Source organism: Rhinichthys klamathensis, unplaced genomic scaffold, assembly GCF_029890125.1.
Source record: "Rhinichthys klamathensis goyatoka isolate OS25496 unplaced genomic scaffold, OSU_Roscu_1.1 h1tg000120l_1, whole genome shotgun sequence".
Taxonomy (NCBI): Eukaryota; Metazoa; Chordata; class Actinopteri; order Cypriniformes; family Leuciscidae; genus Rhinichthys; species Rhinichthys klamathensis.
The window spans coordinates 158,663-174,103 of NW_026606657.1; the positions used below are offsets into that span (position 1 = coordinate 158,663).

The 15,441-nt window shown below is 38.0% G+C and overlaps 2 protein-coding genes across 3 annotated transcripts in view; both read right to left on the minus strand.

Annotated features, from left to right (window-relative positions):
- LOC130088508 (E3 ubiquitin-protein ligase TRIM62) overlaps window positions 1–8,833 on the minus strand; it is a 38,213-nt gene extending 29,380 nt beyond the window's left edge. For both annotated transcript variants that reach the window (XM_056255290.1, XM_056255291.1), the window contains exon 1: window positions 8,342–8,833. In XM_056255290.1, coding sequence (XP_056111265.1) covers window positions 8,342–8,749 — 408 coding nt within the window. In that variant the 5' untranslated portion in view covers window positions 8,750–8,833. The remainder of the gene's footprint in view (window positions 1–8,341) is intronic.
- The window catches only part of emp3a (epithelial membrane protein 3a), a 127,195-nt gene that overhangs the window by 67,939 nt on the left and 43,815 nt on the right, over window positions 1–15,441 (minus strand). The gene's annotated exons all lie outside the window — the stretch shown is intronic.

Consider the following 15,441-nt stretch of genomic DNA (forward strand, 5'->3'; position numbering starts at 1 on the left):
AAACTCCTGTTTAATAATCGGTTTACAGGGAAACAGGAAACACCACAAAAACAGACGAGAGAGCGCAAGAGCTGGCGATTGTTGACGGCCCACATCAAGGACACTGAGAAAAGCCTTGTCCCTCGGGGCTAAGAGTGCATTAGTTTGCAGTGAAATCCCACTTTCCCCGAAAGCAAACACTAGAGCTCTAAACAAATCCATTCCTATCCTCTACATTAAAACACACACACAGAGCATGCTGAAGAGGGTGCGCGGCTACATGCCGCTGGGCTGGTCGATGCTCAAGTGCATTTAGGAATGTAACATTATCACCTGGGAGGAAAACGAAAGGACGGAGAAGAGTGGCGTGAGCAAAGTAAACGTCCATCAACAGATGCTGTTGCCATGTCTGATAGGTCAAAGGGGTGAGACATGCGAAGTTAAGTAGATTACACAAACATTCTGCGGCAAGCATATACTGCAACAGGCAAAATCCAAATCTCACAGCGTTGTGTGGCCTTAGTAGCAGAGAGAGCCGACATATGTTTATCGCTCGACGCGAGCTTGCCGGGCGGCTGAAAAACCGCTCCAATTAGACCTGCCTGCAACAGAATCCTTGATTACGTACTTTGTGAAAAGCTCACTCGCACAACAACATCACGTAAGCAGCATTAATAAGTCTGTTGAGACTGCATGGACTACAAATGAGAGGAGAACAAGGATGGGAAAAATCATAAACAATTTAACGTAGCGGTTCCAGTTATTTAATGATTCCATTAACAATTCTTTCAGTACTACTTTTTGTTGAGTATACACAACAATGATTTAAACATCTGTTCATGAGTCAGCCTGCACGGGTCACACTTTATGACACTACCTGCAACAAACAAGCACATTTGCATTTTGCAATAGTTAGGTTTGGCAAAAGATTTTATTTTCTTAACTTCACTTAAGTACCCGAGTCTGCATAAAAAGGGTGGTCTGGGGTACGGTTCATGTGAACTCTGGTACGGGTCACTGCTCCACTGCTGATATCAACGCAATCATACTAAATTGCGTAAATGAATTGCTACAGGGGATGGGAACATTTTTTGCTGTTTAGCAATGAAATCAGCAAAAATGTTGATTGATATCAGCAGTGGAGCAGTGACCCGTACCAGAGTTTACATGAACCGTACCCCAGACCACCCTTTTTATGCAGACTCGGTACGGTTCGTAGGTGCGCACCCAAGTTCAGAAAACAGCATTCACATCATCCAAACAAACTGAACTCTTGTCAATCGAACCCAGATGAAACTTGAAAGCACCATTAATCTCAACATTATGTATTTTATTTTTATTAACTAACATTAACAATGCATTAAAGGTAGGGTAGGCAATTTTTTTTCATAAACACTTTTTGTTATACTGGTTGAAACTCTCTTCACTATGGAAGGTTGTTTCCGCCACTGAATAAAAAAATAAAAATAATAATTGCGACTTTTTATCTTAAAATTGCGAGATATAAAGTCGCAATTCTGAGAAATAATAAAGTCGCAATTGCGAGAAAGAAAGACAGAATTGCTTTTTATCTCACAATTCTGACTTAATAACACGCAATTGCGACTTTATATCACGCAATTCTGACTTTATATTTCGCAATTCTGACTTTATAACACGCAATTGCGACTTTATATCACGCAATTCTGACTTTATATCTCGCAATTCTGACTATATCTCGCAATTCTGACTTTATAACACGCAATTGCGACTTTATATCACGCAATTCTGACTTTATATCACGCAATTCTGACTTTATATCTCGCAATTCTGACTTTATAACACACAATTGCGACTTTATATCTCGCAATTCTGACTTTATAACACGCAATTGCGACTTTATATCTCGCAATTCTGACTTTATAACACGCAATTGCGATTTTATATCACGCAATTCTGACTTTATATCTCGCAATTCTGACTTTATATCTCGCAATTCTGACTTTATAACACGCAATTGCGACTTTATATCACGCAATTCTGACTTTAAATCTCGCAATTCTGACTTTATATCTCGCAATTCTGACTTTATAACACACAATTGCGACTTTATATCTCGCAATTCTGACTTTATAACACGCAATTGCGATTTTATATCACGCAATTCTGACTTTATATCTCGCAATTCTGAGAAATAAAGTCAGAATTGCGAGATGTAAACTCCCAATTGTGAGAAAAAAAGTCAGAATTGTGAGATAAAAAGTCGCAATTACCTTTTTTATTTTTCATTCTGAGGCGGAAACAAGCTTCCATACTTCACATCCTGATAGCAATGAATAAAAAAAGTTGTCTAAATATATATAAAAAAAAAAAAGTACATATATCTTTTGTGGAAGTCTCAGGAACAAAAAAAATGTTCTTCCACTCATTGCATTCGATCTGATCAATCATCTCACACATCATCAGAGCGTTGCATGAGGCGATGAAGAGTTGAAGACACACAGTCACGGGGCGCTGTAAACAAACTACAGCAGCCTTTACAGTTCCTCCTGAACCAAAACAATGAGCTTTTGCTGCGCTCACGCCATGTCGTAACCGTAATTACGAGATGGCAACCCTGTTCATGTCCTCAGACTCAGATTTTTGCATTTCTGTGTCAACACTATCAACGCCGAAATGAATATGCAGAAGTCAAGTCGAGTTGTTTACGTTCAATATTATTCCAATTCCAATTATTCCAGTGGTGAAACAAAGTTAATGTGCAATGAGGAGCAGCATCGTGTCAAAATTGCATGACATAAAACGAGAAACCTGCATGGTCATTCCGCCTAAATAACTGTTTCTTATCTGGCACGGGTCTGGGGAGCTGATGGAACGGGAACACCCGCACAGAATTTTTTGTTCCCTTCCCAGCAGCCTATTTCCCTCAGCCTCTACTCAATCTCTGGCTGAAACAGAGGAGTCTGAACTCGAAAGGTGTCATAACAACAGGAGAGATGAGGCATGAATAAGAGCAACAAAAAAAACTGTGCAAAAGATAGGCCAAGACTATGAGAGATTCTCCCTGTCTGATGAAGTATGAGAAAAGAGACTTATAGAAACAACTAAAGAAACAAGGGGATGAGAACAAGAAAATCGAACCAGAGAAGATCTATACATATCATCATACAATGTAATAATGATGTAATTAGCCAAAGTGCTCTAAAAGAGACTACATTATCATGTTCCTGTCCTCGCAGTGCGGACATCTGCAGACAGTCGACTATTTATTCAATCTAATAAAAGCACTGAACAGTGGCACTTCAAATAAAAAATGACCCCTTGAGTCCGTTTCAGTACAATAAGCTTTCTATATTCTCACAGGCTCAGAATAAGTAGAGATGTATTGTCGACTTACTAAGTGATTGGTTGAATGAGGTTCAGATCTGTGTATGATTTTCTTTAAACCAGAAATCTACTAATTCACTAGTTCACTAAAATTAGTGTTGTATAAAACCAGAGACATCTGGAAGCCGGAAACAGCAGACTATAAACAACAACAACAAAGACACATGAGCTTAAAAAGCATTATATTTTCACAGAAGCTCATAAGAGCAAAAGGGAAAAAGGAGCTTATTGGAAAAAAGAAAAGAAAAATAAGTCCATTTACAAAAAATATACAAGGCCAGATAATATCAAATGTAAAAAAAAAAAAAAATTGTGATGTTTATTTGTGATGTTTTCTTTCTTGTGAATTCGGTTAAAATAGTATACTGTTAGTGTAGTGTGAATTATTTCTGTAAAATATACCAAATTCCGTCAATTTCCCAAACCATTGACTAACTTGCACAATCAATCAACTCAATGTCTATCAAACACTAGCATTGACCACTGCTTATGAGTACTTTACAACTACATAAGCTTTACAACTACAGCTTTTTTATGCTAGTGCTAACTAAAGGGCTTTATTAGCCATGTTTCCATCCACTTGTCAATCGAATGATCTGATGTTCGGATAAAAAACCTCATGCGAATAAAGCTGGTGAAAGTGTGTTTCCATCAAACGGCTTTAAAGCGGATAAAAACCTGTGCGTAATGACGTCACATGCTGTTTTGCGATCAGATTGGTATATCGAATTGATTTGAGACATGTAAAGGTGTTTCCATTCATTTTCTCATCGAATTGCACAACATTCAAGCCAACATTTGCGAACAAAGTTTTACTAGGCAAAATGGATCGCACCATAATAACGTTTCCATCCGCGTTTATCGCATAAGCCGTATATCGATCAAGATAAAATCCGATGAGACCGATCGTATTTCATTTGAGTCGATATTCAATCGAATTTTACTGTTTCCATAAGGCATTTTTCATTCGATATCACTTAATGCGGATAAAAACGTGTGGATGGAAACATAGCTATTGATTCACATGTACTGCCCCATCTTATGAATCCCCACCCAACACATTACCTAATTTAGTCAAAGGGCTTTGTTGAGGATAAACAGTTTCGTTTGCACCCAAGAGCTGCCCAGGAATTCCCTAGCAATTTTCTCTTTGTTGTGTTAAAAGAGTAAACTGCTAAAAAAAGGGTGTATAAAGTACACACTTGGCATTAGCGAGTGTGCAGTTTCTCATTGTTCATGACGGAGGCGTTCAGTGTGTATCTCTGAGCCATTTAAAGTGCTGAAGAAGTCCCAAAAGACACAGAGCGGAATAAAGTCTGTCCCTCGAGAGAGTCTCTAAAGAGACCGCTGCTAATTGTCTGACAACTGCAGCATGTTGCTCCTATTAATTCCCCAACAGCAGTTTAGAAGCGTTTCACTCTTCTATAGCGCTGACTGCAGAAAGTTAAAGGACTCTGATAGAGGTCCAATTTGACCAAATATTATGCTGTTATGACTCAAAAGATGCAAAACAGCACATAGAGACTTAGTAGCCCATAGTCCACACTACTGCGTTTTCGTTTAAAGGAACACTCCGACTTTTTGGGACTTTAGCCTATTCACCTTATCCCCCAGAGTTAGATAAGTCCATACATACCTTTTTCATCTCCGTGCTTGCTATAAGTCTGTTTGACGCACCCACCGCTAGCCTAGCTTAGCACAAAGACTGGATGTAAATGGTTGCAGCTAGCATACTAATCCAAATAAGTGACAAAATAGCGCTAACATGTTCCTTTTTACATGTTGTGATTTGTATAGTCACAGAGTGTACAAAAAACAAAGTCACATGAGACACAGACATATTTTAACCGTATAAATACTGGGAACTATGTTCTCTGAAGGCGAAGCACTGCTACTTGGGCGGAGTGATAACCGCAGCACCTGAGACGTACCGTACCCAAACTCTGAACGAACTCTCTGCTCCTCACCACAGCGCGTCTCAGGTGCTGCGGTTATCACTCCGCCCAAGTAGCAGTGCTTCGCCTTCAGAGAACATAGTTCCCAGTATTTATACGGTTAAAATATGTCTGTGTCTCATGTGACTTTGTTTTTTGTACACTCTGTGACTATACAAATCACAACATGTAAAAAGGAACATGTTTGCGCTATTTTGTCACTTATTTGGATTAGTATGCTAGCTGCAACCATTTACATCCAGTCTTTGTGCTAAGCTAGGCTAGCGGTGGGTGCGTCAAACAGACTTATAGCACGCACGGAGATGAAAAAGGTATGTATGGACTTATCTAACTCTGGGGGATAAGGTGAATAGGCTAAAGTCCCAAAAAGTCGGAGTGTTCCTTTAAAAACGGAGACCTTTTGCTACGTTTGCACCTCCCGTCCACACTAAAACGGCAAAAATGGAGACCCAAAACGGAGAAGTTTAGAAACGCTGCCGATCCGTTTTTCGTTTTGAATCTCCGGAGGGCGTTTTAGTGTAGACGGGTCAAAACGGAGGACTTTAGAAACGATGACGTAGTAGAGGCTCACGCTCGGCTCTGTGATTGGGTGTCATCAGTCATGGCGTATATCTTTGCTAGCAGCTGTTGTACAAGTAAATTCTGCATTTTACAGCGCTATAACTGCCTACATGCGCCGGAGTCAAGCTATTATTCGAGCGATCTGAGACAATTCCCGTGTGCAGCGGCGGCGTTGACCGTACATGGAGCGTCGGTTTGGGGATAACCCAGAGCATGGTGGGATAATTTTATCAATGAAGTTGTGTTTACACCGGCACGCGCATGCCCAGTGTTGGTGAATGGTCACGTGATCCGCGATTTCAGTCGTTTTAATGTGGACGGAGATCAATTCTAATACGCAGCTAAAACGCTGGTGTGGACGGAGATCGTATTCGTTTTAATTATCCGTTTCTAAACTAAAACGCAGTAGTGTGGATGGGGCCTTAAAGAAAGTAAAACGTGCAAAAGTGATTTCGGCATGAATAATAAATACACCATGTTATTTATGATGTCATCTAACGTTTTTCTATGTTAGCTCGTGTATAAAACAATCTGTTCCACTCAAACACTTCACTTGTCTTAAAGTCATCCGTGTAACTGCTGTTTTCTATCCGTTTCTCAAGTACTTTCTCACTTCCAGACAATTAAACAGTCCTATTCTGATAAGGCCAAGTTGCACTAAATGAAAGTGTCACTTTTAGCCACCTCTGATGTGTGTTATCAGACAATAGGAGTAGGTGCTGAATGACCAATATGTCAAACTATAGAGTCAGTTGAGATAAAGAGCCGGTCTATTTATGTCAGGCAACAGCCATGCAATTACTAACTTATTGCAATCCTCTAACCATGCATTATTCCATGCATTAACAAAGAAAAAAACGTAAAGGCTCACAGTAATGTGAATTAGGACCATATAAATGTTTCAGATACATCAAATTATACCCCTAATTGTGAAAAAAAAAAAAAAAACATTTGAAAGATCAAAATGTAAAAAAAAAAACACTCAATACAACAAAAAGCAAATATGACTTTACCGACAAATATTAACAGCCAGTCAATAAACTTAAAATCAGACTAATAATTCAGCATACAGACTAAAATGACAAAAAGAGTGTTCTCAAGTAGAAAAAGGTTATGCATTGAGTAGATCTCCTTAATGAGGGGCACAGCTACTGATGCTTGTGTAATGAAATGAGATGTAATGAACTTGTGAAATGAAAATGTCCAGCTCAACGTGTACATTGGCACAGTACTACAAAGCACATGAATAACAAAAACGGACATATTTGAACAAATGATGCATTAAGCTTCAAAGAAAAAAAATTACTAAAATATATAGGAAAGGTTTATAATGTGAGATGACCTACTCTTTGCCGTCTATCAAGGTATGGTTCTTTTAAAAACAGTGTTTACATTATACATGTACTGTAGTGTAGGCGATGTTCGGTTGTAAAGACCAGGAAGTATGATGAATAAAGAGAACCTAACAAAGAGCCCTGCGTCGACAAATAAGTTACATGAAAAGCATTCGAGGCAAGAAACCTCTTAAACAACCTAAAACTAAAACTGAATCATTACAACAGCGGTACAGTGAGGGAGGAAAATACATTTTCAAGGCGATTTCAAGGCCGTAAAGTAAATAAATGGGACGTGCTTCATAAATATCTCACCAGAACAGCTGTTTGGATTAAACAAACAGATATTACTGGCTTCTATTCAAATGGCAATAACATATTTCTTCACTAATTTTCCGTTGCATCTCAAAACAGAGATGGAGGAACTAAATATGCTCTGAACATCTACTCTACACTAACAGTTCAGATAAACTGAACAGAAAAAGCAAACAATGTTTATACCGCTGGAATTTCGAACATGTTTATGAGACTCATGGACAAAAGACTTAATCACTGACTTACTGAAGATTACGGAAGACTCCGGTGAAATCACAAAATATAAAGCACACAAACGTGATGAACATATTCGGTTTTGATGAGAGAGAGAAAAAACTATACGAGTGCGGTTTAGAACCCGTAACCTCTGACACGCTTGGCAAAAGATCTACAGAACTCAAACATAAGATCTGCGGATCGATGCATTTATTTACGGGTTGAGCAGAGAGGCTGCACAGTTTGACCAGCGGGCGGCAAGAACTTGCAATGTAACTATTTATCAGACCGGCCCCGCAGCCTCGAAACACTACTGGACCACCGGTAAAAGTCCTGACTCACCCGATCGCCACTCCGCCCGTGCATGCCATAAAAAAAATATATATGAATCGATTTTTGGAATTCTGTGAATCGATTCTGAATCGGTAAAGATTGAATCGCGATTCAAATGTGAATCGATTTTTTTGCACACCCCTAAAAAAACCCCCGTAAAATTGCGGGATTATCCTCCCATAATATGCCAATGGAAACATTAAGAGCTTTCATGGTGACATATATGACCTAGAGGAGAATAAGGGCTCGTAAAAAATAAAATAAAAATAAATAAAAACAGACCTGTATTTCCTCATAGGCCTCGTCGACGCTGGTGACTTGGTGCTGTTCGTGTAAGGCGGGCTCATCACAGAAGAAGCACACCAAGCTCTTGTCACTCAAGCAGAAGAGCTTGACCTTTTCATGGTCCTTGCATGGGTACGAGTTCCTCTGGGCGTTGAGGATGGCGTCCAGAGGGAAAGCGGCGTACCTCTCCACGATGTTGGAGAGCTTGAGGCTCGGGGACAAAAGGGGATCCGTGAAGGTCCTCCTGCACTCCGGGCAGTCTCGTGTGCTGTGACGCTCCTGTCTGCTCCAGTGCTCAGTGATGCACTTACGACAGAAGTAGTGCTCGCAGCCGAAACTGACTGGGTCTTGATAAATGCTCAGACAAATGGAACACAAGAGCTCGTCCTTCAGACAGCAAGCCATTTGAATCTATGGAGGGGGCGGTCATGCACTGTGCAGGCTGCAGGACGCACTAACCCTGAGTTTATAAACCAGATGGGCTTCCTAAACGAGTCTTGAAAATGTTCCTCTACTGAATTAGATGAAATGTTCTAGAAAAAGAAAAAGCAGAAACAGAGAGAATTAGCAAGACATTTAAAAGATTCTGCAACAGGTACATTAGACTCTCGGATGACCAGGTGTAAATGCTTCAGACATGGACTTTGCCCTAAATTATCATGCATTGATGAGCGAATGCAGATAAATCTTCTACTGACTCAAACCAGACAAGAAAATGTTGATATTCCTTAATTAAAAGAGACTCGCCTGAAAATCTGATTATTTACTGGCCTCATTCTGCAGGATTCAATAGGACCTTATCAAGCCCATTAAAAATATAATTACATTTTCACTTAAGAATCGGAAACGATATTTCCAGGCTAATTAAAGACATTCATTTTTAAAAGTGTTCTTTCTTTCTTTTTTTTGCAGACTGTCACTCAGTCACCATTCACTTTACCAGGATACAAAGGAATCTTGAAAGGATGTCCAAACCTGCAGAAAAAAATTATTATAATAATAATAATAATAAAAGAACAAACTGAATAAAAGGAAAATGAAGCAATAAATGACTTGATTTAGTCCTGTATTTTTATTTATTTTCCTTTTCCTTTATTATTTTCTGTATTTATTTAACTTTATTTTACTACATATATTTTATTTAACTCTACTTTTATTCTTTTTATTTATTTTCCTATTATGACATTACATTAATTATTTTTGCAGGTTTGGGATTCCATAATCGTGTCAAGTCCATTTAAATAACAAATCAAGTTATTAAAAATATTGCATTTAAAATTTTTAACTATTCAGAATGACATTCCCACGCTACTGACTAATTAAAGACATTAAATTATAAAACAGGTTAATTTATACAAGATGTCACTCAGTCATCAAACACTTTTCAATAAGATCTTTTCTTAAGAATGTAATATATAAACAACTGAAATTATCAAAATAAATCCCCAAATGGTTATGACACACCTCGAATCATAAATGCTAATGTCACACAGATTGCCACCAGACTTCAACTGAAGATAATTGGGATGTTATCAAGTCCATTTAAATCAGCGGTATATAAATCAGAAAGCTCCTGTACTGTAACGTTACATCATGGCAATTTCACAAAAGTTATGAGCATCACTGTTTTGTTTCAAAAAGCAGCTTTTAAACAATTTCTTCTCCCTTTTTCCATTTTTTCTTCTTGTTGTTTATCAAAGCCGGCTGCTAAATAATTAGCCAGCTAGCAGGATGTGTAAACAGGTTTTCCATGTATTCAATCCTCTGAAAAAAACTGACATTATCAGTTCATTCACTTACCCCAAACGGTCCTGACGCGTTATACACTAGAAACAACCGACTGTCACATAATTAGAAGAACGGCTCGTTGTTTTAATTAGACATTTTCATCACGTCAGATCCTTCAAAGCTGAAGCGACCGACCGCACGCGCAGCTCTTCACAATCCCAAAGCTCTAAACTCGCTCCAGAGGCGCACAGCAACGGAACGAACCAACTCCACACAGGGGGGGAGACACAAATAGATGACAAGCTAATACATCTCTCTCTGGACTTTTATTCGTGCTGTAAGGAAAGTAAGAAAATTACATACTTTTAGTTTGTGTTTATCATCTGGGCTGGATTCGTGAACTATATAGGGCATTTTTACACGGATGAAGGGTGAATCCCTCCCGCTGCTGTGATGGTACAGCTCCGGCTTCCTCATCACAGGCATATGATAATATCAGGGTGATTGCTCGCACTCTGCTGGCGTGTTTTTGTAGGTCGACACAAAACACAAACGTGTTTTTATACAATGAGTTCAACATAGCATTCAGATATTTACATTAAAGAAAGTTTGAAGTCAATACAAAAATCCAGATTTCAAAGCAAATAATTTAGTTTATTGTTTTCATAATATGCAATTAAATTGTCATATATAAATTATCATAGACCAATTTGGCAAAAGTGCATTACGATTTTATCTCATGAAGCCTGTTCCAGGGTGATAATAATAATATTGTATAAAGAAAATAGAAGAAGACTGCGGCAATTAATGCAAAAGTAGGCCTATGTATACATCATGGAAGAATTTGTCTTGCTTTACTTATTCATTTCCCCATGGAAAATAAATTTTTAAATAGGCTACATTTATATTGAACATAGATATAGAAACAAATCTTTTAAGGCCCGTTCACACCAAAGACGATAACTAAAATTATAACAATAAAGATGTAGATCTAAAAATTATTCGAAATATAAAAGAATATCAGAGTTCACAAACTATCACAAAATAACGGCAAAGGGAAATAATCGTTGGAATCACTTTTAGAACGATTTTTCCAGCGGATGACCGATATAAACAATGACAGCCAATCAGAATCACTTCCGCTTTGAAGAGCTCGAGTATTTACATCCATAGTTCTGTCATCATTTACTCACCCTCAAGTTGTTTCAAACCTGTATGAGTTTCTTTCTTCTGCTGAACACAGTATGTGTAACCAGAACATGGGTAACCAGACATGGACCCCATATTTTTTCCAAACATTATTCAAAATCTAACTTTTTTATATTTTTTCTGACATTGTGTGTGTGTGTGTGTGTGTGTGTGTGTGTGTGTGTGTGTGTGTGTGTGTGTGTGTGCGTGCGTGCATTATTGTAGGCCATACAAAGGCCGCAGGTTAACAGAACAGTGTTGTGCAAAACGACAGGTCAACTGCCTGACTAAATTACTTTCCTTATTATTGTCAAAGCTCTTTCCAAAGAATGCCAATGTAATGGGCTATATGCACCCATAACTTCCGCGTTTGATGCAAGGATGCTCTTGCGTTTCCGGTTGGGGAGATTTAAAGCGGAGAAAAACCGAGGAAAACGGGATTATAGCAGAGTCTTCAAAATGTACTGTCCTCTCGTCTTTAAAACGAAACTTTAATACGTTTAGATGTAATTTTATATATAGTTATGTTTATTTAATATAATAAACAAAGAAGCATAAACAAAATGAGGGGTGTCTGTTTTTGTGACTAACGTTTCTTTAGTATAGCAATAGAGTATAAAAACCAATATAAATTCTCGGTATAGCATTGGACTCTACGATCGGCGGAAGTAATCCAGCATCCTTAGACCTTCACCGGAAATACCACCGTGCATAGAGCCCATTGTGTTTTCACCTTTACTCACGCACCCACATTTCCCGACACTGGCCTCACACATCTCACTTCAGAAGCTGACCTTTGCCCACCAACCCTCTCGCTGAGTTATTCTGGTGCTCGTGGTTTGACTTGTGCCAAGACACATTTAACAGCACTGACAACACTTACTGTATCACTAAAAGAAATAAGGATGCCTTCCTCACCTGTCCACGCTTTACAGGAAGAACGATCGAGAATTTATGAATCAGCAGTTTATGAGGTTGACCGACATCAATGCAAACCTTGTTTATCTCTCTAGTTTCAGAGTGAAAATCTGAGGTCCTGTGGTTTACATTCATTGCTTGCATCTCAGTTGCAGCGCAGTCAGTATCTTCAATGCAACACACTGTGTGTTCATTATGAAAGCGTGCAACAGAGTACTATCAGAGTTCATTCATAGCTTGCATTGCATTTGAGAAACGGCGTGCTGTTAATGGGTAGGTCGTCGGTTTGCTTCCCTGCCTCAAATTGATGTCAGGATTTCCTGTCACAGAGTACAGCGCAAACAAGCCATTTCCCACAAACAACTCTATCTCTGTTGTCTGCTTACTCATAATCATAATGCTGTGCTTTCACAACAGGGATGGATTAGAATGGAGAACACAGCATACTAAAATGACTCACCTTGAGCACCTATAGGATTTCTGCAAACTGTGTACTTTTAGAAAACAAACTTTCGCACCATTTCATTTTTTTTCCAACAGTGGCCATTCATATGCATCACAGGAAAATTCAGTCTTTTTTTTTTCTGAAAACATACACAATTTCATTTCCAATATCCCATTGCAATTTATCATTTATTCTGTGATGGAAAGATGCACTGAGGGATGTAATCTGTGTAAAAATGGATTTACACAAAATAAATTTCGATTTAGGCAAAATGTATCGGAAGTGACATACATTGCCTTATAGCGGTATCTAAACAGATTTTATCATGCATTACCTGGGAATTGAACCCATAAACTTGCCGTTGTCAGCAGAATGCTCTACTTCTTGGATTTTCATATTGCGAAACTAAAAGTTTGGGTCTGTGATGAGGCTAAAACAAGATGCACAAAAAAGACATTGAAAATAAAACAGAAATATTTATAATACATTTTTAAATATATATAATAAAAAGTAAATTAATAGCTTTAGCTACAGGCAAATACTGAAATCATTCATATAGATGACCATAATTTTAATTTAACTTTTTTCGAAAAATAAAATAAATGGGAAAAAAATATTTGATATATATAAAATAAAAAACTGTAAGTTAATTTAATAAGAACAAAATGCCTGTTTATTTTAATAAAAATCATGAGTGTTTACACCCCAATATTCAATGGTGTTACTGTGTCCAAAAGGGCCCTTGTACATTATAATACTTACATCATCTGTCCCAATTCTGAAAAAATCATGTGATTACTCAATGAGCTACAGATGAAAACCAGATTTCCTGAACCAGTCCCACAACAAACAGACTGCGGCTTACTGAAGACTTTGTTCCACGCTCAGAAAAGCAAGCAGCTCGCTCTACAGTGCAATATTGATGTGGGTGTACGGCATCCATCAAAACAGCATGATCAATATTAAATCAGCTCCTAAAGAGAAACTTCTCTGATTCCTTAAGTCTGTTAACAGCTAATAATATTGATCCCCGCTGGAGGCTGTCCTCCGGCCTCATTTTAAAGAGACTTTAATCTTAAACTGCTTTTTGCTGGTGGTCTACCAACAGATGTTCTGGCAAGGAGAACCAGTTAGGTCTTGACTACACTGTAGTTTCCACAGTTGCCAGTGAGGAAATATATAAATTAAAGCAATATACGCTGAATAAAATATGACCGGGTTTTAGACTTGTGGTAGATTCCTGTGCAAAACTCTCTGGCATAATACCAAGGCATTGCTAGGTCACCCAAATGATTTTTTAGCCTACATTATTGTCCACCGGGTGAGAAATCTCAAGTTAGAGGTTTCATCCATGTCTGTAGCAGAAACAACACTGGATGAGTTACACAACTTTTACTTGTGTAAGTAATAATAATTGCCTAATAGAAAAAAAATAACATAGACAAACAATTATGAATAAAATTGGGTTTTATATGTGTATACTGTACATATGCAAAATATAAAAAAATAACTATATACATATCTATCATCTTTGGCAATATACTTGGCAGTGCAATATATACAGTTACAGTATGTCGACTCTCTAATCTAACAAAAGTTTTGGACAACCTGTGCTGCAACAGAAGGCCCCATTTCTCATTCCTCTCATGTAATCCTTCCATTCACTGAGTCTTTATATTATAATGTGGAAAAAACAACATGACAGTAAAACACCTTGTAGGTTTGCAACTGGGGAGGTAGAGAAAATAACCACTGGGTGGCGCTAGATTCATATATCTAAACAAATCTATACATTATTCATTAAAGGGATAGTTCACCCAAAAATGAAAATTATTTCATCATTTAGTCAAGCTGCTCTGTTGAAACACAAAGGAAGATATTTTGAAGAATGAGAGTATTCAAATAACTGCTGGTCCCCCCCCCCCCCCCCCCCCCCCCCCCAAAAAAAATACTATGGAAGTCAATGGGGACCAGAAACTGTTTGGTGACCAACATTCTTCAGAATATCTTTTAAATTCCACAGAAAAAAATAAACTTTTAGAACATATTGAGGTTAAGAATATGATGACGTGGTGAACTATCACATCCAGGCCGTATCCAGATCTGACGAAGGAGATTCGCCTGGACCCGATGACAATGCAGTTCTGAAGTGTCAACTATCCTCTCCCTATGGAGGATCCCTTTCCCACTCTACAGATAAAGCGTTGTGAATTTCGGTTCGCGTACCCCGAAGTGATAAAATAAAACAAAAGTCTGTATCAAAATTTATAGGCAAGACAACTAGTTTGTTTAAGCATGGGTTGTATGGAATTACAGACCTGCGCACATATTTTCAAAAGCACATAACTACAGAATCAATTCTGAATGTGCACGTGAACGCCGTCAGCGTTCATCACAGGTTCGCGTTTAAAGTCTGATCATTTCGACGGAGGTGAATCAATCAAACTTAACTTTAGCTGGAAATAACATTATTCAAGAACCGCTATAAAACCAAAACAATCTCTGTTACCTTAAATTATATGTTTATCTTTGTAAAGCTACTTTGAAACAATCCATTGTTAAAAGCGCTATATAAATGAAGATGACTATCGATTGAAGTCTTATTGAGTCAAAGTCAAAGACATTACTAAATAAGTAATAAGTAAAGCTTTATAACTATGAAACATCACTGATGTAAATAATTCACACTAGAGGATGGCGAATATATCAGCAAGGCCAATATTTGGTATTTTAAATAATCAGCATTGTCGACTTTGCCTGTTTGGTGAATTAGTTTTGCAGGATAGAGCTTTGGTGGGATGAAGTCGGATGCAAATTT